Below are 27,925 nucleotides of genomic sequence, written 5' to 3' on the forward strand. Positions count from 1 at the left end.
CGTACTCCCACTTGCTGTCCCCCTAATGAGTCAGCCCTTCCAGTCTCTCCTTTCGTGACAATTTTGCCAGCTTCCAACTCTCTCTATCCTCCCATCCCCGCTCCAGACAAGAGATGCCAACACAGTCTCAAGTGTCCACCTGATACAAGTAGCTCACTCTTCATCAGCATCTCTCTCCTACCCACTGTCTAGTCCCTTTCATGTCTGATGAGTTGTCTTCGGGGATGGTTCCTGTCCTGTGCCAACAGAAGGTTTGGGGACCATGACCGCCGGGATTCCTCTAGTCTCAGTCAGACCATTAAGTCTGGTCTTTTTATGAGAATTTGGGGTCTGCATCCCACTGATCTCCTGCTCCCTCAGGGGTCCTCTGCTGTGCTCCCTGTCAGGGCAGTCATCGATTGTGGCTGGGCACCAACTAGTTCTTCTGGTCTCAGGATGATGTAGGTCTCTGGTTCATGTGGCCCTTTCTGTCTCTTGGGCTCTTAGTTGTTGTGTGACCTTGGTGTTCTTCATTCTCCTTTGATCCAGGTGGGTTGAGACCAAATGATGCATCTTAGATGGCCGCTTGTTAGCATTTAAGACCCCAGACGCCACATCTCAAAGTGGGATGCAGAGTGTTTTCATAATAGAATTATTTTGCCAATTGACTTAGAAGTCCCCTTAAACCATGGTCCCCAAACCCCTGCCCTTGCTCTGCTGACCTTTGAAGCATTCATTTTATCCCGGAAACTGCTTTTGGTCCAGTCCAATTGAGCTGACCTTCCCTGTATTGAGTGTTGTCCTTCCGTTCACCTAAAGCAGTTCTTATCTACTAATTAATCAGTAAAAAACCCTCTCCCACCCTCCCTCCCTCCCCCCCTCGTAACCACAAAAGTATGGTATGTGTTCTTCTCCGATTATACTATTTCTCAAGATCTTATAATAGTGGTCTTATACAATATTTGTCCTTTTGCCTCTGACTAATTTCGCTCAGCATAATGCCTTCCAGGTTCCTCCGTGTTATGAAATGTTTCACAGATTCCTCACTGTTCTTTATCGATGCGTAGTATTCCATTGTGTGAATATACCAAAATTTATTTACCCATTCATCCGTTGATGGACACCTTGGTTGCTTCCAGCTTTTTGCTATTGTAAACAGTGCTGCAATAAACATGGGTGTGCATATATCTGTTTGTGTAAAGGCTCTTGTTTCTGTAGGGTATATTCCGAGGAGTGGGATTTCTGCGTTGTATGGTAGTTCTATTTCTGTTTAAGATAACGCCAGATAGATTTCCAAAGTGGTTGTACCATTTTACACTCCCACCAGCAGTGTATAAGAGTTCCAATCTCTCTGCAGCCTCTCCAACATTTATTATTTTGTGTTTTTTGGATTAATTCCAGCCTTGTTGGAGTGAGATGGAATCTCATCGTGGTTTTAATTTGCATTTCTCTAATGGCTAATGATCGAGAGCATTTTCTCATGTATCTGTTAGCTGCCTGAATATCTTCTTTAGTGAAGTGTGTATTCATATCCTTTGCCCACTTCTTGATTGGGTTGTTTGTCTTTTTCTGGTTGAGTTTTGACAGAATCATAGATTTTAGAGATCAGGCGCTGGTCGGAGATGTCATAGCTGAAAATTCTTTCCCAGTCTGTAGGTGGTCTTTTTACTCTTTTGGTGAAGTCTTTAGATGAGCATAGGTGTTTGATTTTTAGGAGCTCCCAGTTATCTGGTTTCTCTTCGTCACTTTTGGTAATGTTTTGTATTCTGTTTATGCCTTGTATTAGGGCTCCTAAGGTTGTCCCTATTTTTTCTTCCATGATCTTTATCGTTTTAGTCCTTATGTTTAGGTCTTTGATCCACTTGGAGTTAGTTTTTGTGCGTGGTGTGAGGTATGGGTCCTGTTTCATTTTTTTGCAAATGGATATCCAGTTATGCCAGCACCATTTGTTAAAAAGACTATCTTTTCCCCAATTAACTGACTCAGAGCCTTTGTCAAATACCAGCTGCTCATATGTGGGTGGATTTATATCTTGGTTCTCAATTCTGTTCCACTGGTCTATGTGCCTGTTGTTGTACCAATACCAGGCTGTTTTGACTACTGTGGCTGTATAATAGGTTCTGAAATCAGGTAGAGTGAGGCCTCCCACTTTCTTCTTCTTTTTCAGTAATGCTTTGCTTATCCGAGGCTTCTTTCCCTTCCATATGAAGTTGGTGATTTATTTCTCTATCACCTTAAAAAATGACATTGGAATTTGGATCAGAAGTGCATTGTATGTATAGATGGCTTTTGGTAGAATAGACATTTTTACTACGTTAAGTCTTCCTATCCATGAGCAAGGTATGTTTTTCCACTTAAGTATGTCCTTTTAATTTCTTGTAGTAGAGCTTTGTAGTTTTCTTTGTATAGGTCTTTTACATCCTTGGTAAGATTTATTCCTAAGTATTTTATCTTCCTGGGGGCTACTGTGAATGGTATTGATTTGTTTATTTCCTCTTCGATGTTCTTTTTGTTGATGTAGAGGAATCCAAGTGATTTTTGTATGTTTATCTTATAACCTGAGACTCTGCCAAACTCTTCTATTAGTTTCAGTAGTTTTCTGGTGGATTCGTTGGGGTTTTCTGTGTATAAGATCATGTCATCTGCAAATAGAGATAATTTTACTTCCTCTTTGCCAATCCGGATGCCCTTTATTTCTTTGTCTAGCCTAATTGCTCTGGCTAGGACTTCTAGCACAATGTTGAATAAGAGCGGTGATAAAGGGCATTTATTCTATTATTTTTTAAAATGAACCTTAAAAAGCTGGCTTACAATGGCAACCTACACTTTGAACTGTGAGTTCGTATCTCCAGGAATAAATACTAAATCTGTGCTTGTCTTTCTCTTTCGCTCATACTTGTACAAGTTTCCACTCTGTAAGCAGCCAAAACCAGCCTGTGTCAACCCCCAACTGGTTACCTTGTGTTCAGAATGTTGTTATTACCATCAGAATCAACTTATGGTGACCCTGTGTATGATGAAAGGAAGTGATGCCTGGTCCTGAGCCACCTTTATGATCCTTGGTATGTTTGAGTCTAGTATTGGAGCTACTGTGTATTTTGAGTGCCTTCTAACCTAGGAGACTCATTTTTCAGCACTATACTGAACAGTATTCAGTTGTGATCCATATGGTTTTCATTGGCTAATTTTCAGACGTGGATTACCAGGCCATTCTTCCTAGTCCATCAGTCTGGAAGCTCCACTGGGAGCTCAACATGGGTGACCCTGCTGGTATTTGAAATACCAGTGGCATAGTTTCCAGCATCATAGCAACATGCAAGCCACCACAGTACAAAAAACTGACAGATGGGTGGTAATATTCAAAATAATTGAAAGAACTTCCCCTAGCCAGAGGACCTTTGTAAGGTCACTTGTCTTTTCTGAGGCATATATATAAAGATTTTTTTTTTTAAAGAAAAATCTTTGCCATATATTTAATGTATTAATGGTTCTTTACTGTGGTTTAAGCATTAATATGAATCTCAGGCAGCAAGTCTGCTTTCTGGAATGGTCCTCCTATGGGAGAGGGGGGGAAAAAGGGAAGTGATAGCCCATGAGATGAAAGTTGGTGCTCCACGAAATTGGTTTTAGATGGAAGCTGCGAAAGAGAAAGTATCAAATGCTTTAGTTGGCTCTTACCACTCATCGGTGAATGAAATTTATTCTGCGCTTCTATGGATTGGATTTCTAGAAAAACAAAGCTGTTGAGAATGAGGTTGATGGTTAGATCTTCATTTATTTATTGCCCTGGCATCCAAGTCTTGGGGATTTGGGTAGAGTTGTTTAATCTCTACCCCTAGAGTCTAGCTCAATCTCTTCATTGTTGAAAAACACGAACTCATATATATGTAGTTGCGTATATAAACTAATATATACATATATAAGTTTATATCACGTATATAACTGAAAAGTATATGTATACATACACACAGGTATAGGTATATAAAAAAAATCTTAGTTTATATATTTTAAAGATATATATGCGTGTGTGTGTTACATATGTATACACACACATACACATATAAAATCTGAGTTAAGCAAACTTAAAAATATTCCGTTCATAGAAACAGTCCGTGTCCTCCCAGAAGCAGGGATAAACTGACAAACCAAAAAACCCAAACTCATTGCCGTTGAGTCAATTTCGACTCATAGCAACCCTATAGGACAGAGTAGAGATAAGACAGAAATAGACTGCCACGTTTTTGTCCCGTGGAGCGGCTGGCGGGTTCAAATTGCCGAACTTTCTGTTACCAGCCAAGTCTAACCACCGTACCACCAGGGCTTCTGACAAACCGAAAAACCCAGACCAAACCTACTGCTGTCGAAACGGTTCTGACTCGAATCACTGACCTTTTGGTTAGCAGCTAAGCGCTTTAACTAATGCGCTACCAGGACTCCTGACAAACCAGTAAACAAGTAGACTTAATTTTGAACTATTCTTTTTTTTTGCTGTAACCCAAGTGGAGAGTTGCCTTATGACTGTGCCAGAGAAGGTGAGAGATGTGCTGTTAGGATAGGCAGGCAGTTCAAACCCATCAGCCGCTCCCTTAAAGATTACAGCCTTGGAAGCCCTGTGGGGCAGTTCTGCTCTGCCCTATACGATTGCTATGAGTTGAAATTAACTCGAAGGCAGTGGTTGTGGTTTTTTTGGCTGATAGATTAAGGAGGGCCGGCCTGGGAACCTAACAATTAGGTATAACATTGTCTTGGTGGGGAAACAAATAAAGTCTAAACAACTGATTTATCGATGAACATCCAGAACACAGCTTCCTTGCAGAGGCGTGGGAAAGCTTGGGTGATAAGGCATCACAAATCTTAGCACTTTGAAATCCTTTTTAAAAGGAAATATCATCATTAACAAAAAGTACAAATAACAACATAATTAACAGCCGTTTTCCCATAACCTAGAATTAACAGTTGTTAACATCTTTTAAAAATTTTTTTTCACTGTGATTATTTGTTTAAAGAAAAACAGTTACAGATATAGCCAATATCCTTTAACCCCATCCCCAGTACAGCTGGCCTCCCTCCCCAGAGGCAGCCTGTCGCAAGAGTTGGGGGATGTACCCTTCCACTTCACCTTTAATCCTTTTATGTGTCCATATGCACTGTATTTGTGAATTGTTTTTAAAAACTTACATGAATCGTGTTGCACTCTGTCATCTTGCTTTTTAAAAATTTAACATTGTTTTTGATCTCTCTCCAAATTGACATATTTAGGACTGGTTCCTCCTGTGTAACTACCGTTAAAAGATCATTTTCAGGAAAAGGTAAAATCATGACTCTCATACAGATGTAAAAATGAACACATGCTCAAAATTTTATTTTACTTACACATGAGGGAACCAGGCAGATGTTATGACTAGTTCAAAGGAAAAGTAAAAACCACACATTTATGTGGAGTAAAGAAATTGAATTGCAAGTGGAGGCAAAACTGGTACAAAAGGAAGGTTCCTGAATGTTGTTACACCATAGTAATGATAAGCACCTGCCCTGTATGTGCTGAGGGGTTACTGCTGTTAAGATATATTGTAAAGGCCACTGGGAGCCACCTTCTAGTGTTTATTTTGGTTTGTGATATAAACTTAGCTTTCCATCATTACTTCTAGAAGCACCTGGTGTTAAAGTTTTTTTTTTTTTTTTAAAGGCATTGACAGGGCAGTGATTCACAACTCCTGGTGTCCAGGCCTCACCCTGGATGAATTAAATTAGAATATTTAGGAATGGGGCCTAGGCATCAGCATTTTAATATTGTGATGCAAATATACACAACAGAACATTCCACAATTCAACAGTTTCTGCGTGCACAATTCAGTGACATTGATTGCACTCCTCATGTTGCACCCTTATCCCTATCTCCTTCCTAGTTATTCCACCACCATTAAGGTAAACTCAGCGTCCCCAAAGCAAAACCCCTCTCTTCTTATCTTCCTCCCACCCCGGTAACTAATAAGCTTTAGTTTTGGTATATTTACTTACTTCATTTAAGTGAGTTCATTCAGTATTTGTCCTTTGTGACTGACTTCACTCAGTGTAATGTTTTCAAGGTTCATGCATGTTGTGGCATGTATCAGGACTTCACTTCTCCTTATGAGGCATCAGCATTTTTTTTTAAAGCTCCCCAGGCAATTCCAATATGTAGCCAAGGTTGAGAACGTCTGCTCTGATTCATAAAGGATTTCAGTCTTGATAGAGGGAAACAACAGCTGGATAAGGGGACTAGGTCAACTTTGACCTGTTGAATCTTCTACGCAAAGCCTTAGGTTATTCAGAGAAATATTTTGCCTTCTTAGCTTCGTTTTTCCTTTACTGATTGAGAGAAAAAAGGCACAGTAAACAGTAAAAAAAAGCCACAAAAAAACCAGCAATTAAGTAATTATGAATGAAGAAAGCACTATTTGAAGTCCAACTCCACACATCAGCCTCTGAGTTGAAGTCTTCAGTGAGTATTTGTTGTTGTTGGGTGCTGTTGAGTCGGTTCTGACTCATAGCGACCCTACATACACCAGAATGAAACACTGCCTGGTCCTGGGTCATCCTCACAATTGTTGCCATTTTTGAGCCCATTGCTACAGCCGCCGTGTCAATCCTGTCTTGTTGAGGATCTTCCTCTTTTTCTCTGACCCTCTATTTTACCAAGCACAATGTCCTTCTCCAGGGACTGGTCCCTCCTGATAACATGTCCAAACTACGTGAGATGAAGTCTGGCCATCCTCGTTTCTAAGGAGCGTTCTGGCTGTACTTCTTCCTAGTCAGATTTTGTGAAAATACTGCGGACTGCCAAAAGAACAAATGAATCTGTCTTGGAAGGGGTACGGCCAGAGTACTTCTTAGAAGCAAGGATGGCAAGACTCATCTCATTTACAGTGACTGTTACCACTACTAAAAGCCTTTTTCAATCTCTTTATTCCTTAGCATGGGTTCTCAAATGTTAGCATACATCAGAATCCTCTGGATTTTGTTCAAAAACAGTCGAGTGGACCCCACCCATGTATTTTCTGATTCTGCAGACCCAGCATGTGACCAGAGACTGCATTTCTAACAAGTTCCCAGTAGTATTGTTGCTGTAGTCTGGGAGCCGCACTTTGAGAACCACTGCCTTAGAGCTACTTTCCAGTCATTTTCCTTTTCTTCTGGGTCTTTACTTGACTACATGGGTCTCATACTCAGATGCCTACAAGGGGCCAGGCAGGTAAAGTCAGAAGGGAGGTAACGGGTAGTGATTGGGCCTCTGGTGACTTGACAAGCAGGTGCTCATCCAAAGAGGACAGCCACTGCTCAGCCCTAGATGATTGTGATATGTGTCCAAACTTGCCAATTTTTTGAGAGAAGCTAGAAATCTTCATTTTTATGTGCATTCTTCTGATTTGTAATGTGCATCTGACTTAAGCCATGGTCTCTTCAATCCATATCCAACAGCTGCTTAATGAAAAAGAAAGAAGAGTCGATACATTCAAACTGTGGTGTTGGTGGAGAATATTGAATATACTGTGGGCTGCCAAAAGAATGAACAAAAGTCAGTCTTAGGAGAAATACAACGAGAATGTTTTTTAGAAGCAAGGACGATGAGACTTCGATTCCCTTACTTTGTACACGTCATCAGGAAAGACCAATCACTAGAAAAGGATATCATGTTTGCTAAAACAGAGGGTCAGTGAAAATAAGGGAAACCCTCAATGAGGCAGATTGATACAATAACCGCAACAATGGACTTTAACATACCAACGATCACGAAGGTTGCGCAGGACAGGGCAATATTTAGTTGTTACACATAAGGTGGACACGAGTCAGAGTCAACTTGGCGGCAACTAACAACAGATGTTGACAACGAAATCACAATTAAAAAAAAAATAAGGGCCCAACAAAACAATTCTAAAGGCCAGTTTGGTCTGTGGGCCTTACTGGGCCGTAGGCCACAAGGGGCAGATCCAGGTGTTGTGGGGCCTGAAGTTTTTACAGTTTGGAGGCCCTCTTTAAGGAAAACAATATGTCCCTGAGAGTATGGCCCCCAAACACCCTTATAACTCAGTAATGAAGTCACTCCTGAGGTTCACCCTGCAGCCAAAGATTAGACAGGCCCATAAAACAAAATGAGACTAACGGGGCACAGCAGCCCAGGGCAAGGACTAGAAGGCAGGAGGGGACAGGAAAGCTGGTAATGGGGAATCCAAGGTTGAGAAGGGAGAGTGTTGACATGTCTTGGGGTTGGTAATCATTGTCACAAAACAAAATGTGTACTAATTGTTTAATGAGAACCTAGTTCTGTAAACCTTCATCTAAAGTACAATAATAAAATAATAAATGCATATTAAAAAAAGAAAAACTGTGTAATTGTAAATACAACTTTGGACACAGGATCTTGGAAGGGGCGTTTGTAAGTGGGGGCCTGAGGCTTAGCTTGGTTCCTCTTCCCCGGAGCTGCCTCTTGCTGGGAACTGCTTATGAGCAGTTTGGTACTGCTGCTCTAAAGGGAACATGTCTCTCTGCATTTCAGTATGCTTTTGTTTAAGGAGATGGGTGAGTACAAAGCAGACTTCGCAGGGGAAGGAATCTGTCTGTTCAGTTCATGGATGTATTCCAGACACCTAGAACAGTGCCTGACACATAGAGGAAAGATGAGACAGCATTGAGAAAATATTTTTTTAAACTCTTATAGTAGTAATAAGGTGTTTGGTTTTTTCCTAGTAGTTTATTAAGAAAAATTTCAAATATATAGCAAAGTTGAAAAAATTCATATTGAATACCAGTGTACTCAACACCTAGGTTCTGTCATTAATATTTTACTATTCTTGCTTTAGCACCTATCTTCTTAGTGCATTTCAAAATAAATTGCAGACATCCGTATACTTTTCACCAAGTGTGTGAGTCTAGTATGCAAGTTATTAACTGGAGTTCAGTATTTATTTATAGTTCTTTACACACAATGAAATGTATATATGTTAAGTATACATACGGTCACATTCCCTGAGTTTTGGCAAGTGCACAGACCTCTGTGACCCAAACCTTTATCAAGATATAGGGTATTACCCTCACTCCAGGAAGTTCCCTCATGCTCCTTCCCAGTCAAGCCCCACTCCCTCACCTCCCCAAGAAGCAACCACTGTTCTATTTTTTTTAATCAGTAATAATTTTTTTTAATAATTTTTATTGTGCTTTAAGTGAAAGTTTACAAATCAAGTCAGTCTGTCACATGTAAGCTTATATGCACCTTACTACATACTCCTATTTACTCTCCCCCTAATGAGTCAGCCCATTCCCTCCTTCCAGTCTCTCCTTTCATGACCGTTTTGTCAGTTTCTAACCCTCTCTATCCTCCCATCTCCCCTCCAGACAGGAGATGCCAACACAGTCTCAAGTGTCCACCTGATACAAGTAGCTCACTCTTCATCAGCATCTCTCTCCAATCCATTGTCCAGTCCCTTCCATGTCTGATGAGTTGTCTTCAGGAATGGTTCCTGTCCTGGGCCAACAGAAGGTTTGGGGACCATGACCGCCGGGATTCTTCTAGTCTTCAGTCAGACCATTAAGTCTGGTCTTTTTATGAGAATTTGGGGTCTGCATCCCACTGATCTCCTGCTCCCTCAGGGGTTCTCTGTTGTGCTCCCTGTCAGGGCAGTCATCGGTTGTAGCCGGGCACCGTCTAGTTCTTCTGGTCTCAGGATGATGTAAGTCTCTAGTTCATGTGGCCCTTTCTGTCTCTTGGGCTCATAGTTATCGCGTGACCTTGGTGTTCTTCATTCTCCTTTGATCCAGGTGGGTTGAGACCAATTGATGCATCTTAGATGGCCGCTTGTTAGCATTTAAGACCCCAGATGCCACACTTCAAAGTGGGATGCAGAATGTTTTCATAATAGAATTTATTTTGCCAATTGACTTAGAAGTCCCCTTAAGCCATAGTCCCCAAACCCCCGCCCGTGCTCTGCTGACCTTCGAAGCATTCAGTTTATCCCGGAAACTTCTTTGCTTTTGGTCCAGTCCAGTTGAGCTGACCTTCCCTGTATTGAGTATTGTCCTTTCCTTTACCTAAAGTAGATCTTATCTACTAACTAATCAGTAAATAACCCTCTCCCACCCTCCCTCCCTGCCCCCTCTCGTAACCACAAAAGAATGTGTTCTTCTCAGTTTATACTGTTTCTCAAGATCTTATAATAGTGGTCTTATACAATATTTGTCCTTTTGCATCTGACTAATTTCACTCAGCATAATGCCTTCCAGGTTCCTCCATGTTATGAAATGCTTCACAGATTCGTCACTGTTCTTTATCGATGCGTAATATTCCATTGTGTGAACATACCATAATTTATTTAACCATTCATCCGTTGATGGACACCTTGGTTGCTTCCAGCTTTTTGCTATTGTAAACAGTGCTGCAATAAACATGGGTGTGCATATATCTGTTCGTGTAAAGGCTCTTATTTCTCTAGGGTATATTCCGAGGAGTGGGATTTCTGGGTTGTATGGTAGTTCTATTTCTAACTGTTTAAGAAAATGCCAGATAGATTTCCAAAGTGGTTGTACCGTTTTACATTCCCACCAGCAGTGTATAAGAGTTCCAGTCTCTCCGCAGCCTCTCCAACATTTATTATTTTGTGTTTTTTGGATTAATTCCAGCCTTGTTGGAGTGAGATGGAATCTCATCATAGTTTTAATTTGCATTTCTCTAATGGCGAATAATTGAGAGCATTTTCTCATGTATCTGTTAGCTGCCTGAATATCTTCTTTAGTGAAGTGCGTGTTCATATCCTTTGCCCACTTTTTGATTGGGTTGTTTGTCTTTTTGTAGTTGAGTTTTAACAGAACCATACAGATTTTAGAGATCAGGCCCTGGTCGGAGATGCCATAGCTGAAAATTTTTTCCCAATCTGTAGGTGGTCTTTTTACTCTTTTGGTGAAGTCTTTAGATGAGCATAGGTGTTTGATTTTTAGGAGCTCCCAGTTACCTGGTTTCTCTTCATCATTTTAAGTAATGTTTTGTATTCTGTTTATGCCTTGAATTAGGGCTCCTAACGTTGTCCCTGTTCTTTCTTCCATGATCTTTATTGTTTTAGTCTTTATGTTTAGGTCTTTGATCCACTTGGAGTTAGTTTTTGTGCATGGTGTGAGGTATGGGTCCTGTTTCATTTTTTTGCAAATGGATGTCTAGTTATGCCAGCACCATTTGTTAAAAAGACTATCTTTTCCCCAATTAACTGGCACTGGGCCTTTGTCAAATATCAGCTGCTCATTTGTGGGTGGATTTATATCTGGGTTCTCAATTCTGTTCCTTTGGTCTATGTGCCTGTTGTTGTACAAGTACCAGGCTGTTTTGACTACTGTGGCTGTAGAATATGTTCTAAAATCAGGTAGAGTGAGGCCTCCCACTTTCTTCTTCTTTTTCACTAATGCTTTACTTATCTGGGGCTTCCTTCCCTTCCATATGAAGTTGGTGTAAATCAGTAATAATTTTTAATTAAAAAAAAATTGTGTTTTTGGTGAAGGTTTTTCACAACAGTTTAGGTTTCCATTCAGCACTTTCTACACAAGTTTGCTGAGTGATGCTGGTTATATTCTTCAGAATGCTTGAATATTCTCATTTCCATTCTTGTGGTTCCATTTTCATTAATCTAGTTTCCCTGCCCCCTTACATTCTCATCTTTGTTTTAAAGTAATTGTTGACCATTTGGTCTCATATAGGTGATTTTTTTAAAGGAGCACAGTACTTACGGGTGATATTCCTATTTTTTGAGCCAATTTGGTATTTAGCTATGTGGTGTCCTTGGGGTTAGTTTTGGTTCAAGGTTTGAAGAGCATCTCATGGCAGTAGTTTAGGGGAGTCCTCCAGCGTCAACCAGCTCAGCAGGTTTTTTTTTTTTTAATAAGAATTTGAGGTTCTCTTCCACATTATATCAAGGTCCATCTATTGTGGCCCTGATTAGAACAGTTGGTGGTGGTAGGTGGGCACCATCTAGTTCTTCTGGTCACAAGGTAGACGAGGCTGTGGTTTGTGTAGAATGTTTATCTTGTAGACCAGTTTCTTCTTTGGGTCTTTGGTTTCCTTCTTTCTGTTTTTCTCCAGACCAGTAGAGACCAATAGTTGTATCCTAGATGGCCACTAGCAAACTTTTAAGACCCCAGACACTGTCCTCCAAACTAGGATATAGAATGTAACTTTATGAACTATATTATGCTGAGATGTCTCACGAGACTGTGGTCCTAATCCTTCAAACCCAGAAATCCATTTCCACGAGGTGTTTCATCATGTCTAAGAAGTATCTGTAACTGTGCCTCTTGTATGTTTTATTATATATATGAATATATGTGCGTACAGCCACACAGATGCATATTCTTCTGCATATAACTATATATGCATACAGGAGGGACCAGTCCCTGGAGAAGAGCATCATGCCTGGTAAAGTAGAGGGTCAGCGAAAAAGAGGAAGACCCTCAGCAATCATGAATTGACACAGTGGCTGCGACAGTGGGCTCAAACATAGCAATGATTGTGAGGATGGCACAGGACCGGGCAGTGTTTCGTTCTGTTGTGCATAGAGTTGCTGTGAGTTGGAAGCAACTCCACAGCACCTAACAACAATGTATACCTACATATGTACATAACTGTACACATATGCCTATGTACGTACATATATACCCCGCACATAAATTTTTTGGTTGTTTTTGATGTTTTTTCGTAATTATATATATGTGTCATAGCAATTACCAACAGGTTCTTTTTTCTTGGGTGCTTTTTAGTGACATCGTTTACCTTCGTCAAGCTGAGTACACTTTTCCCTTAGGTACTTTTGCCCTGATTTGTTTTTATAGTTTTGCTGCTTCTCGAATGTCATCTAAATGCAGTAATACAGCATGTATTCTTTCGTGTAAGGCTTTGTAAGGCTTCTTTCACACAGCATATTTACAAGATTTACCCATGTTGTTGCATGTATCAGTAATTTGTCTCTTTTTATTGTTGAATAGCATTTAGTATTTCTATGAAAATACTAGTTTTTTTTTTTTTTAATCCATTCTATTGATGGACAACTGAGCTGTTTCCAAATTTTGGCTGTTACGAATAACCCTGCTATGAACATTGTAGAAGTCTTTTGGTGGCCATATGTTTTTATTTCTTTTGGGTAAATACCTAGAATTGGAATTGGATCATAGGGTAGGTGTATGTTTATTTTTGTAAAAAACTGCTAGTCCTTTTTCCAGAGTGGTTGTATGTTTTACCCCCTCACCAGCAATGTAGGAGAGCTGTAGTTGTTCTGCATCCTTGCCAACATTTGATGTTGACCACCTTTTCAACTTTAGCGACTTTGTTGGTAGGTGTGGAGTGGTATCTCACTGTAGTGTATTTTTAAATTCCCAGAAATACTTTCTAATTAGTGTAAACATTTATTTAACTAGTATACAGATAAATATCAACTCAAGTGCACTGGGTTGGGTTATACAGATAAATGCATTTTGTGTGTGTGTGCAGATGTGTCTAACTTTTCAGAAGTCTTTCTTATACCTGGATGACATAGTTGTGGAATCTGGGTATTAAGTTTTTTATTGTTTCATTTCATTTTAATTTTTAATAGTTTCTCACAACTTTTTATTATCAAATATTTCAAATATGCGGAAAAATTGGCAACTATTTACCCTCCACCTAACCCCCTCCTATATAAACTGTTAAAGGATCATTTTTTTAATAGGATAAAATCATGACTTGTACAAATAAAAAATGAACACACATCAAAAGATTTTATTTAACTAATTAATTAATTAGGGAACCAATAAGATTTTGCAACTGGTTCAGAAGAGAGCTCAGAGTACCACATATTTTTAGTCAGATAAGGAATGCTGAAGTGAATTTCAAATGGTTCCAAACCTGGTAAGTATCCACAGGGTGATAATTAATTGCATTTTAGCAGATACAGTTTGCATTTTTGTGGAAATTATTTGCATCACTATCAGTTTTCTACAGATTAACTTCTATCTCTACAGAGTTGTGGAGTAGCCTAGTCAAAGACAAAGATGAAGATAACCCAGTGAATGAGCTAGCCAGGACACCCATAAATTTCACTCTTTCAGTTTTTCCTTTGTGTGCATGTATGTGTACATACATATATATATGTGTACAATATATGTGCATATATGTGTACAAGTAATTTTTTTTTGAACCTTTGAAAGTAAGATGAAGACACCATGACATGTCACTCCTAAATACTAAAACATGCATCTCATAAGAATGACATTTGTCTACATAAAAAAAAAAAAAGAATAACATTTGTCTACATAAGCACAATAAATAACATCACAGCTAAGAAAATAAAAAAATAATACCATAATATCATTTAATATCTATGAGTTGAAATTGACTTGATGGCACTGGGTTTGGTTTTTTTTTTAATCCAGTTTATTTTTAAATTTCCCCAATTGTCCCCCAATTTTTTTATATAGCTTTTTTGTTTTGTTTTGAACCAGGATCCAATCAAAGTTCATTTAATTCAGGCTCTTTTTAAATTTTGAAGCGATAATCCCTTGGGACTAAATCTTTTGTGACTAATCCTAGTAGTGTTTCTTGTAACATTTTCATGTAGTAGTGTTTCTGGAACAGATTAGATGCTTTAGGCCATCATCCTTCTCCCAAGAGAGCCTATCACTTTCATTAGCATGAACTGTGTGCCTTGTGCCCGAGGAAATGAACCAATGGACCCTTTGCTGTTTAAGCAAAAGAAAACTATCAGTTGCTATGGGCCTGTTAAACTGCCTTTGTATTGCACCCACTGCATTGCCTGTGGTGGTTATTATACAGAAAGGAGGGACTGACTAGTTTAATCAGTTCCTTTGGGATAGAAAGGAAGCCTGGAAATACAACATAGAGGCCCTGCAGAATAGACATGCTTGAGCATCCCTGTGTTGAAGCCGGTTCTTTTTTCTGAAAACAGATTTGAGAGCCAGTAGTGTAGTGTTCAGAACTCTTAGAGATTTAGCTGACTTTTTTTTAACAGCCTAACTCAGTTCACCTATAAAGAAGATTTTGATAAATTTTTAAAAGGTAATTTAATTACAGATCTCGCATATAGATATTATGCAGTTGTTGTGACTGTTTCTCTTAATTCTATACCAAAGGCTAACTTTCTAACTCTACTAGTGTGCCAGAGGTCTTCAAGACCACCCCAGGTTCAGTAATCCACTAGAAGGACTCAGCACATAGTTGTACTCACAGGTACGATTGCTTACAGTGAAAGGATACAAAGCAAAATCAGCAAAGGGAAAAGGTGCATGGGGCGAAATCTGGAGGAAACCAGTCACAAACATCAAAAAGGCCTCCCTAGTGGATTCACACATACACAAAACTTGTGACACCACGTGTGAAATGCTGTCCACCAGGGAGGCTCACTAGAGATCTAGCGCCCAGGGTTTTTACTGGGGGTTGGATAGGTAGCCACCTACTGCTTAGCGTGTTTCAAAATACCAGACTCTCAGACGGAAAGCAGATGTTCAGTATAAACCACATTGTTTGTACAAATAGTTTAGGCTCAGGGGCCGCTCTTATTAGTTTGGAAGTGGTAAGAACCCTCCTGAAATCCAAATTCCCAAAATGCCAACCAAGGCCAACCTTGCAAGGAAAACTTTCTGAGAACAGCAGCTTCAGGGCCTGCTATGTTAACTCTTTTGGAAACCCTGGTGACATAGTGATTAAGAGTTCAGCCACTAACCGAAAGGTCGGCAGTTCTAATCCACCAGGCACCCCTTGGAAACCTTATGGGGCAGTTCTACTCTGTCTGATAGGGTCACTATGAGTCGGAATCGACTCGATGGCAATGAGTATGTTAACTCTTTTATACATAACTAGCTTTTTAACTTTCCTTCTGTTATGTAAAGCAGTACATTTGAAGAATGCTTGCATCTTTCTAGCAACAAATTTATTCAGATTTTATATAACACCGACAGGCTCTATGGGAAAAAGGGGAAGCAAAAAAGGATATTCCATTTTTTTTTTTTTAAATCGTGACTTAAGTGAAAGTTTACAAGTCAGTCTGTCATACAAAAATTTATATACACCTTGCTATGTACTCCTGGTTGCTCTCCCCCAAATGAGACAGCACACTCCTCTCCACTCTCTATTTTTGTGTCCATTCAGCCAGCTTCTGACCCCTCTGCCCTCTTATCTCCCCTCCAGACAGGAGCTACCTACATAATCTCATGTGTCTACTTGATCCAAGAAGCTCACTCCACACCAGCATCATTTTCTATCCCATAGTCCAGTCCAATCCCTTCCTGAAGACTTGGCTTTGGGAATAGTTCCTGTCTTGGGCTAACAGAAGGTCTGGGGATCATGACCTCAGGGGTCCTTCTCGCCTCAGTCAGACCAATAAGTATGGTCTTTTTATGAGAATTTGAGGTCTGCATCCCACTGCTGTCCTGCTCCCTCAGGGGTTCTCTGTTGTGTTCCCTGTCAGGGCAGTCATCGATTGTAGCCGGGCACAATCTAGTTCTTCTGGTCTCAGCCTGATATAGTCTCTGGTTTCTGTGGCCCTTTCTGTCTCTTGGGCTTATAATTACCTTGTGTCTTTGGTGTTCTTCATTCTCCTATGCCCCAGGTGGGTTGAGACCCATTGATGCATCTTAAGTGGCCCTTGCTAGTGTTTAAGACCCCAGACGCAACTCTCCAAAGTGGGATGCAGAATGTTTTCTTAATAGATTTTATTATGCCAATTGACCTAGATGTCCCCTGAAACCATGGTCCCCAAACCCCCGCCCCTGCTATTCTGGCCTTCGAAGCATTCAGTTTATTCAGGAAACTTCTTTGCTTTTGGTTTAGTCCAGTTGTGCTGACCTCTCCTGTATTGTGCGTTGTCTTTCCCTTCACCTAAAATAGGTCTAGTCTACTATCTAGTGAAAACCCCTTCCCTCCCTCCCTCCCCACTCTCGTAACCATCAAAGAATATTTTCTTCTCTTTTTAAACTATTTCTTGAGTTTTTATGATGGTGGTTTCAAACAATATTTGTCCTTTTGCAACTGACTAATTTCACTCAGCATAATTGCCTTCCAGATTCTTCCATGTTATGAAATGTTTCACAGGCATTGTTCTTTATCAATGTATTCCATTGTGTGAATATACCATTATTTATTTATCCATTCATCCGTTGATGGACACCTTGATTGCTTCCATTTTTTTGCTGTTGTTAACAGTGCTGCAGTGAGCATGGGTGTGCATATATCTGTTCATGTAAAGGCTCTCATTTCTCTAGGATATATTCCAAGGAGTGGGATTGCTGGATCATATGGTAGTTCTATTTCTAGCTTTTTAAGGAAGTGCCAAATCGATTTCCAAAGTGGTTGCATTTTACATTCCCACTAAGTCTTCCAGTCTCCACAATGTCTCCAACATTTATTATTTTGTGTTTTTTGGATTAATGCCAGCCTTGTTGGAGTGAGATGGAGCCTCCTTGTAGTTTTGATTTGCATTTCTCTAATAGCTACTGATCATGAGCATTTCTTCATGTATCTGTTAGCTACCTGAATGTCTTCTTTAGTGACGTGTTCATGTCCTTTGCCCACTTTTTAATTGGGTTATTTGTCTTTTTGTGGTTGAGTTTTTGCAGTTATCATGTAGATTTTAGAGATCAGGCGCTGATCAGAAATGTCATAGCCAAAAACTTTTTCCCAGTCTGCAGGTAATCTTTTTACTCTTTTGGTGAAGTCTTTGGATGAGCATAGGTGTTTGATCTTTAGGAGCTCCCAGTTGTCTAGTTTCTCTTCTGGTGTTTGTGCATTGCTAGTAATGTTTTGTATACTGTTTATGCCATGTGTTAGGGCTCCTAGCATTGTCCCTATTTTTTCTTCCATGATCTTTATCGTTTTAGATTTTATATTTAGGTCTTTGATCCATTTTGAGTTAGTCTTATGCATGGTGTGAGGTATTTTTTTTGCAGATGGGATATCCAGTTATGCCAGCACCATTTGTTAAAGAGAGATAGTCCATGTTTTGGGGTTTACTTTTTTTTTTTCCCATTTCTGGATGAGTGCTTTTTCATTTCTGTGTTAATCTATTACTGTTTGTAAAAAATGTGCAGGTTTACGGCTAAGTATTATTTTTAATGTTGTACTCTAAAAACCAGAGCCCTGGTGGCACAGTAGTTAAGAGCTTGGCTGCTAACCAATAGTTCAGCAGTTCAAATCCACCAGCTGCTCCTTGGAAACCGTATGGGGCAGTTCTATTCAAGTAGAACTCGGAATCCACTCAATGGCAACTCGTTTACTCCAAAAACCATAATGATCACTCTGAGGTGATCTTTTTCTATTAAAAAACATACCAGTTCCTAAAGACAACCCACAGAACGGGAGATTTTTGCAAATCATGTATCTGATAAAGAACATGCATCTAGAATATGTTAAGAACTGCTCTAACTCAATAACAAAAAGGCAACCCAATTAAAAAAAAGAACAAAGTATCTGAATAAACATTTCTCCAAAGAAGATAAACAAATGGCCAACAAACACATGAAAAGATGTTCAACGTTATTCCCACTGCCATCGAGTCGTTTCCGACTCATAGCAACCCCACAGGACAGAATAGAACTGCCCCATGGAGTTCCCAAGGAGTGCCTGGTAGATTTGCACTGCTGACCTTTTGGTAAGCAGCCATAGCACTTAACCACTATGCCATCAGGGTTTCCTCAACATCATTAGCCACTCAGGAAAATGCAAATCAAAACCACAGTGAGATACCACTTCACACGCACTAGGATGGGTATAATGAAAAACACAGATAATAAAATTGAAACCTTCATACACTGCTGTAATGTAAAATCATGCAGCTGTTTTGAAAGTCAGTTTGTCAGTTCTTCAAACTGTTAAACAGAGTTACTGTATGATCTAGCAGTTTCACTCCTAGGTATATATGAAGAGAAATGAAAATGTGGGTCCACACAAAATCTTGAACATTAATGTTTTTGGCAGCATTATAATAGCCAAATAGTAGAAACAACCTAAATGTCCATCAACTGATGAATGAATAAATACAATGTGGTGTATCTATACAATGGAATTTTATTTAGCAATAAAAAAGGAATGCAGTGCTGATACGTACTGTAACATAGATGAACCCTGAAAACATTATGCTAAGTGAAAGAAGCCAGTCACAAAGGACTACATATTGTATGATTCCATTTATATGTAAAATGCAGAAGAGCCAAACCTATAGAGACAGAGTAAATCAGCAGTTGCCTAGGATTGGGGAGGAAGGGAATTTGGGGGACGGGTAATGGATACGGGTGTAGGATTTTTTCTTTTCTGTTTTTTTGAATAATGGAAATGCTCTAAAATTGTGGTGATGGATGCACAGCTCTGTGAATATATTAAAGCCGTTGAATCATACACTTTAAATGGGTAAGTTATATAGTCTGAATTTTATCTCAGTAAGGCTATTAAAAACACACACTAGGTCTTAAGAGAAAATAAAGTGAATTCTTTTTTTTTTTTTTCCACACACTGTGTTGGGAACTTTTTTACCTTTGGAAACCAAAGTGTATTGAGATGACACGGAAAACACTTTTGACTTCATGTACTTGAATGGGGGAAACTTTACCTTGTTTTCTCATTCACAGAATATATTGGAAACATTCTCGTGCTTTGTAACACAAAGTGTTTTTTGATAACAGGTAAAGCTCTTTTAACTAGGTACAGTTTTATTGTTCTGTTATCATGAGCAGCTGGCCTGTGATAATCAGGTGTTTATTAGAATTCAGAACTTATGTTTCCAGTTATGGGTCAGTTACTGTTCTGGAATATCGCTTGTTCATTCTGAAGAAGATTATGAAATCCAAAGAGAAATGGCACCACACTGGGAATATTTTAAGCATGTTCCACATCAGGGTATGATATATCTCTGTTGGGTATCTTAGTTTAGAAATAAACTTCCATTTTCTTCATCTACTGCTTGTCTGCTTATGTTGCCCCAGTGGGAGCTGAAGGTGAGACTTCTCATTAAGGAGTTCTTGACAGGAACCTTTTCTCCGTAGGGCTCTAAGTATCAGAATGCTAAGGAGGAGATGGGCTCATTTTTTAATATTAAGTCATAGGGATTTGAGTAGGGTTGTATTGGGGTAAAGGAAGTGAGTTTTCCTCCCACTTGGTTTTGTTTCATTCAAAATTCATCAATTCATTTAGATATAACAGATATCCTAGGCAAATCTTTATTTAATGTCCTTACTGACATATGTTTCTTGTATATTTTTCTATCCTGTTTTACTTACAGCTAAGGAACACGTGACTGAGAAATGCCGTCTTTGTTCCGTTTAGGCTGGTGCTTCATGTTAGTCCCGTATGAGTTTCTGGAATGGAAAAAGAATTATGAGGGATCTGGAACAACTTTCTTGTTCCTCTTAAGTCAGGTTCTCAAGGTGACTTTAGCCTGTTTTTTGAAATATTGTAAATTCTTAGCCAGATCATCCCTCAAACTCATGTTCAAAGACAAATACCAAAGCATATCCTATAACCAAATATAAATGAATTTTAAATTGGCTGCCATTTTAGATGATTCACATCACTGCTCACCCCTCATCATAAATAATTCTTGCAAACTTGTCAAAGGGACTAGAAGCTCTAACTCAATGAATGTTCCAGAAATAAATGACATGTTTTTAAAATTTCCCAGGGAGGCAATTATTATGTATCTTGAAATCCTAGCAAGAACATGCCTCACTACAAAGAGGAGGGATTCTGATGAAGGTGAAAACCTGTATCCTGTTGACCAGCCCTACCCTCATTAGTACCCTTTTCCTCACTGAGGCTACACTGGAAGTGTATTATGGTGTGGTATTCAGAAAGGACAGGTGATCTGGTGTGTTTTGTAACCTGACCTTCTAAGACCCTTTGCTTTATGAGACTGTGGAGTGAGTCCTGCATGTGATGTAGGACCAATGCCCAGATTTGCTATCCCTTTGGTTTTCGGTGATTGATGTCCTTATAAATTCCTTAGGGCATTTAATACTTTAAGCTGTTCAATATGACAGTAAGAAGTATGACCCTTGGCAGGAATTAATTGTGTACGTGAGGGCAGCTAGTTAATGAACACCAAACAACTTCATAGAGCAGGCAAGAATAAATCTTGCAAGCAAAATGTATCTGTCTTCATCTGCTCCCTGAGTTACCGGTACCACAGAGGCCAATTCCAAAACCACCATTAGTTTGGATATTATGGATTAAGTTATTGGAGGAGTTGATTGTGATGCCAAATGGTACAGCGCGTTCTCTCTTACTCCTTGTCCTAAGCTTGTCACCCCGCAGCCTTATAGCTCTATAAAGTATACAACCATGCCAGGCAACTCCAGCCAATAGGCATTTGTGGCAGTGAGAGGAAAAAGTTGATAGAAGTCTCATCTGTATTTGTTTTCTCTCTCCTATCTTCTGCATCCTACCAGGCAAAAGTAGAAGAAAAGATCCAAGAGGTCTTCAGTTCTTACAAGTTCAACCACCTTGTACCACGGTAAGCTGTGGATTGGAGTTTGAAGGGTCACATGGGTTGTCATGAGTCAGAGTCAACTTGGTGTGAACACTGGTTACTAGCTGGGAGAGCACCACCTCCTGAGAGAGGCATTCTTTCCTCCTTGAGCTTATCCAGCCATAAGCTGTGAAACTGCCCCCAGGATATGCTATGACTCAGACACCTTCCTCTGTTAGAATACTGTTTACAGTAGGTGCTCTGCTTGAACTGAGCAGTCAGGTACTACATCAGGATGCTCTTGAGCCTGAACTCTGAGGGCCGAAGTTGGGGCAAGGAAGGAAGAAAGTTCATGATTTTGCTGTTTATTTGTGGCCTGCTGCTCTGGTGTTCAAATGGAGGACACTCCTGCTTTTCTTTTTCTCATTGCACTTTTGAGATTGATACAGAGGCCTGGGGGAGGGCAGAGTATTGGATTCCTTTGCCATCAGTTGTTATTTGACTGGGAAAATGTGAGAAGTTTGAGCTGCCAGCAGCATGGTCCTCGTTGGTGATCGAGCAGCAGATCCCAAGGGTGAAATTTCAAGTGAGAAGTATAAGGTGTTTCATTTTCCTTGGATCTTAGCAGGTCGAAGTCTGTTAAGCCCTGTGAGGTCAGAAATTCCATAACGGGGATTATAAGCAGAAACTTATTATTTAATTTGAACTTTTATATTCCCTTTTTTCCAATATTTTGTAATGTGTCACACTAAAATTTCATAAGGCTATTCCATTCCTTTATTAGCATTTCTCTTCTAGTTACAAATTGTCTTTCGGAAACCATCCTGTGTTACACCTCCAGCCAGGGGTGGATTATCCAATAGACGAGGTAAGCACAGTGCTTACCTTGCTTACCAGATCATCTGTAGTGAACAAATTCACATTTTTCACCACATCAAAGATTCTGCTTCTAGGTATGGCGGGCATCTGTCTCTCTCCCAACCGCACAGCACCTTCCTACAGAATCAAAGCTTCTTTTTAAATTTATAATCCCTGACAGGGCGGATGATCCAGTAAGCAAGGTAAACGCGGGCTTACTTGAGCATGCTTACTAGTCGGCAGTCAACAATTTCACGTGGGCTTCACCACATCAAAGATAATCTGGTGTTTACCTTGCCTATTGGATAATTTGCCCCTGCCTCCAGCCATGAGAACTAATCTTGTCCAAAACCTTGCGTGGTGATCATTTTGTTTTAATGATAATGATTTAATGACTTTTCCTTGACAGTCTCTAAACAAAGTGTATTTAGGCAGCTGGCTGATTTGCTCTGGATGGGAAGCTAAGGGGTCTGAAGTCCAGCCCCTAACCACCTTTTTCATGTCTGTGACTTCATGGAACTTTTTAAGAGCCTAAATCCTGGCAAGCCAGTCTCCAGGGTACTTCTATTTACCAGAACATTATTAAAATGAGTTAAACCATAGAGAACTTTATATCTTTTTTTTTTCCCCCACTATGTCCTTAAAAAGCCATTTCTATCAAAATTGTAATTAGCCAAGGCAGAAAGCAATTGAAAAAGGCAACTGCTTATAGGGAAAGACAGGGTGGGAAGGTTATTTTCATCCTCCCTCCCAGGAAAGAAAGAAAACACCTACTAACGAGGAGTCTTCCCCAAATTGCTGAACTAAACTTCTGCATTAACCCAAAGCTCAGAACCACAATAGCATTAATTATTCCTCTTGTCAGGAGCCACAGCTGGAGATAAGCAAATGACACTGTTTAAACTGCTCACAGAGAGTGAGCTCTCTGAGATAGAACGGGATCAGCACCGTGGTGCTTCCTGCTTCCACCTCTGCTGCTGGCAGTCGCACCCCCAGATGACTCACCTGATGGGGGCCTGAGTCACTGGCTGCTGTCTGGGTCTCCATGGACACGTGTCCTTTATTTTCAACACAAGTTCCAACACAAGAGACCTTTGATCATGTGGCATCTCTTTTTTACCCACCATCAGAATAGAGCCTTTGGGCTTTTCTTTTCTTTCCTTTAAATCTTGCTGAGGTATGAGGGAGAATAACAGGTTATAGTCTGGGAAGAAGAAGTTGTTTGTGGGGGGTATAGCAGGGTGGGGGGCGATAAGGAGTAAAATAAAATCCCCTGATTCATAGGTCTTGGGTCAGGTATGGGTGGAAAACAAAAAACGTTCCTCTTGGGGAAATAGAGTAGATATCAGGACTTTGGGTTTGTTTCAGGAATCTGACATTTCTCATTTTATCATCCTTGACTGTGAAAATGGGTATTTTAAAGGCTGCTAATTAGAATGCTAATTAACATCAGAAATATTCATATTTTAGCTGAATGGTTGAGTGTTAAAGAAAATGAATTTATCAGTATAAGACTGACTCCAAACATCACCATCATAGAGTGAACTTCCAGGATATAAGTCTGAAAATGTATCTGAATTTTAAACTATTGTCACGATGTTAATATTTCACATTTTAGTAGCAGATTTTGAAAGTCTGACATTAGAGCGCAAAAAGAAAACCTTAACCATTAGCTGCAGTGAATATTCCGATATTAGCAGTAACGCTAGATGACGTGGCTTCTTTGTGTCTCTGAGGTCATTGTGCTGATCAGCTGTGATGGGATCACACACATCCCGGGACCAGTGACTGCGCACAGGTCCTGGGATGCCAGGAATGATGCTGACGTAAGGCATTTGCCTGCTCAGCCTCCTGAGGCCAAAGCTGAATAGCAGATTTTGGCTGAAATTCAAGGCTGAAGTTGAATGTTGGTGCATTTACAGTTATTCCCCATCCCAGAAATGATTTTCCTTTCATCCTAAAACTATGAAATATTCATCCTTCTAATCATGCTTTTTGGGGCCCTGGTGGTGCAGTGGTTAAGAACTAAGACTGCTAACCAAAAGGTTGGCAGTTCGAATCTACCAGCCGTTCCTTGGAAACTATAGGAGGTAGTTCTACTCTGTCCTGTAAGGTCGCTATGAGTCAGAATCGACTCTACGGCAATAGCAACAGGTATTAGAACTCTGGAGGTTAAGTATAGATGATGGCTCTGAAGCCAAAAAACTGATTTAAAGCACTTAAAGCAGCTCACATGCAGGCGCCTCGTAGCGCCATTGTTTTGTGCCATTTCCTCTATGTAACATTATCTTACAGAGTTTCTCAAATCCTGAGCAGTTAGAAGCTTTATTCCTTTATCTTATTGTTCTTTCCAAGGCCCTTACAATTAAGTTCTTCTTTCCTCCCACCCTCCCCCAAGTGGCTTATTATTTACGTTTAGGGGGTGCTGGGGGTGTTCTAGGCAGAGGGCACAGCACGTGCTAATGCCCTGAGGCTGAAAAGAGCGGAGCTTTCCAGAAGATCAAAGAAGGCAGTGTGGTTGGCACTCAGTGAGGGCATGAGATAAGGTTGGAGGGAATTATACGGAAGCACATCCTGAAGGTGAGACCAGTTGGCTCGCCCATCATAAGAAATACAACTTACATTCCTACCCAGGGCATATATATTTGAAAGTTCCTTCTCGAACAGTGGAAACTGCCTCTCCCCATATTTTTTTTTTTTTATAATTTTTATTGTGCTTTAAGTGAAAGTTTACAAATCAAGTCAATCTCTCACATAAAAACTTAAAACTTATATACACCTTGCTACGTACTCCCAATTACTCTCCCCCTAATGAGACAGCCCGCTCTCTCCCTCCACTCTGTCTTTTCATGTCCATTTCACCGGCTTCTAACCCTCTCTACCTTCTCATCTCTCCAGGCAGGAGATGCCAACATAGTCTCAAGTGTCCACCTGATCCAAGAAGCTTACTCCTCACCAGCATCCCTCTCCAGCCCATTGTCCAGTCCAATCCATGTCTGAAGAGTTGGCTTTGTCTCCCCATATTTTTAATATATTATTTGATCCGTCTTCCTGTGTGTCCCAAGCTCCTGTCCCCATCCTCTGCACAGCCGCCCTCCTTGTTCACTTGAGCTCTGCCTCCCCTCCTCCCCTCGCCCCTGCACAGAGCTGATGGTGTTCTGTTCCACCTAATCAAACTACTCTGAGGGCTGAATTGTTCAGGAAGGAAAGGGGGAAGAGCTCTAGCTTCTCTTTTTAACCCCCTATGCAGAGCATTTTTGGCTAGAGATGAGTTAAGAATGGTAAGGTTCTTGGTACAAAGACTGTTCTCTATGAATATTTGTCCCTTCAGTTTAAAAGAATTGTAAACCTCGGTGGAGAAATTAAACTTCAGTCAGTTAACAGTGTGATCCTTGAAGCTCTAGATAAACACTCAGAGAAACAAATGCCTTTCCAAGATTTTAGAATAACATATGCATATCAGCGTGTGTGTGTGTGTGTGTGTGTGTGTGTGTGTGTTTGAGAGAGAGAGAGATTAAATGGATGAGAATGGAAGAATAGTTTCCACGGTGGAAATGGTCACAGAAGGGAATTTCTCTTCCTGTGTTTGTGGCTACAGTTTGTCTTCAGATGAAACCAGCCAGAGGAACTCATCAGTCCCTATCCCAGCAGGACTCTGAGGGCCTAGCTGTCTGTGAATGAAGTTCATGGTGGGAGGAGAGCTGTTGGGTCACTCCCTTTTGGGCTGTCTCAGATCCTTGTCCTCATGGACCAACCTGCAGTGAAAGAAGAGCTGACAGAGGCTTCCTTCAATTAGATGTTTCCAGGCAGATGGGGCCCCAGGTAGTTGTCATTTCAGGAACCTGAGGAGAAAGCCAGGGTCTTTTACCCTCTGGAGGCAGAAAAGCATTTGCCTCTGAGGTATTACATTTTTCTAGTTGCTTAAAAGCCCCTTATCAGATGAGAAGAGTGCTGAGAAGATAAGGAAAAGTATTCCTTCTCCAGATTTTTTTTAAAAAGGGAAGAATTTGTTTAGTTGCTTAATTTAGCTCTCTAAAGATACTAAGTCCAATAGGGAAGGTTAACCTTGGCTGATTGATCACCTGCAATGTGGTATGTGTGAACACAGGAGAGAACTGACAGAAAGAGCCCCTCAGCCAGAGCAAATACTTGCCTCAATCTAAGCATTGCTCTCCTAGCCTGGATGACCGAATTCTGACTTCTCCTTTGAGGTTTATGGTTCTTTTAAATTGAAGGGATATGTATCCAGGGAGACAGTCTCTTTTGGTCAGTCAGAAAAGTGACTTTACCATTCTTTATTCTTTCTTTTGTTAATTCAGTAAATAGATGTTGAGAGCCTGCTCTATGCCAGGCCCTGTGGTTAATGCTGAAGACAGACGTGATTGCTCCTTACAAAGTTATAGTGTAGTTGAATAATCGGGCATACTGCACAGGTGGTTCCCATAAAGTTCAGTTCCTTTTTTACCTGTTTCCTTTCTCTAGCATTATACTTCTCGTTGCCATCTAGTCAACTAATAGTAACCCTATAGGACAGGGTAGAACTGCCCCCTAGGGTTTTCAAGGGTGTAATCTTTTCAGAAGTAAACAGCATTATATTTAACAGTCACAGAATTTTAGAGTTAGAAGGAACGTTTAATGGGGTCTAGCCTGACATACCTAAATAAGTTGGATGATGTTCTCTTTTGGTGTAGAGTGTTCTCTCTTCTTTCCCCTTTGGTCTTAGCATCTCAAGGTATTTGGCATATACAAATTTTCTTGCCTGTTTTTCAGAGAAAAAATGACCTATAGTAAACCCCACTGTGAACAGATCCAATTAGAGCTAGAAATCAGGAATTCCAGTTGAAATTCTGTGCTCACCCTTGCTGGCTTGGATTTCTCAGCCTTCTCTTACTGGGTCCCTGCCTGCCATTGCTAAAAGTCCCTTGGACTGTCTTGGTTCTCATCCATGGAACCCATTCTGGCCTTGGCTTCCAACCTGCTCAGTCAGGGCCAGCTCATACGGTGAGCTATTTCACTTACCTCTCAATTCCGTCATTCCTTTGACTTTCGGCTCTTCCCATCTTGCCAGTCCTTACCCTAGCAGCCTACTGTCCACTCAGTGCTTCTGCTAAAGGGTCCCAGAAAGATTAAAAAAAAAAAAAAATATATATATATATATATATATATATACGTATATATATACATCTATCACCTAACAGTGCCTGCTGCGTGACTTCACTAAAATTTTACACAACTTAGCCTCAGCTGGGCCTTCACTGCTGCTTCATAATCCTTTTACTCATCTCATGTAGATTCCCTGACACACTGAGCGCAGTGACTAGTCCACAATTCTCCCAGGATCCTGCCTTTCACTTTCTGAGAAAATTGAGGCCACCCTACACAAGTTTCCTTGGTTTCCCTCCTTCCCGCTTTCTATCTCCTGTATTTGTCTAGCTTCACAGTATCCCCCACCATTTCTGTCTTTACAAATATAGAATCCTTCCTTATCACGAGACTCATCTGTCCTGCTGTACTCTTGATCCCAGCCCTCCTCCCTCTTTGGGGACCTTACTTGATGAGCTTTCTCTGGGCTCTTGTATTTTCATTACCTCCTCTTTGCCCTCAAAAATGCTCACCCCTCCTCTACCTTAATATCC

At 40.3% G+C, this 27,925-nt stretch overlaps 1 protein-coding gene and 1 long non-coding RNA gene across 2 annotated transcripts in view; one reads left to right on the top strand and one right to left on the bottom strand.

Annotated features, from left to right (window-relative positions):
• FNTB (farnesyltransferase, CAAX box, subunit beta) overlaps positions 1 to 27,925 on the top strand; it is a 79,719-nt gene that overhangs the window by 6,538 nt on the left and 45,256 nt on the right. The window contains exon 2 of the mRNA XM_003408714.4: positions 21,412 to 21,476. Within this exon, the coding sequence (XP_003408762.1) occupies positions 21,412 to 21,476 (65 nt within the window). The remainder of the gene's footprint in view (positions 1 to 21,411; positions 21,477 to 27,925) is intronic.
• LOC135232611 (uncharacterized) lies at positions 894 to 27,390 on the bottom strand. Its single transcript, XR_010323176.1, has 4 exons — positions 27,309 to 27,390; positions 26,946 to 27,048; positions 20,245 to 22,077; positions 894 to 7,513 (listed from the first exon to the last, which is right to left on the bottom strand). It is a non-coding gene; the product is annotated as an uncharacterized LOC135232611 (long non-coding RNA).

This window comes from Loxodonta africana, chromosome 10 (assembly GCF_030014295.1).
Source record: "Loxodonta africana isolate mLoxAfr1 chromosome 10, mLoxAfr1.hap2, whole genome shotgun sequence".
NCBI lineage: Eukaryota > Metazoa > Chordata > Mammalia > Proboscidea > Elephantidae > Loxodonta > Loxodonta africana.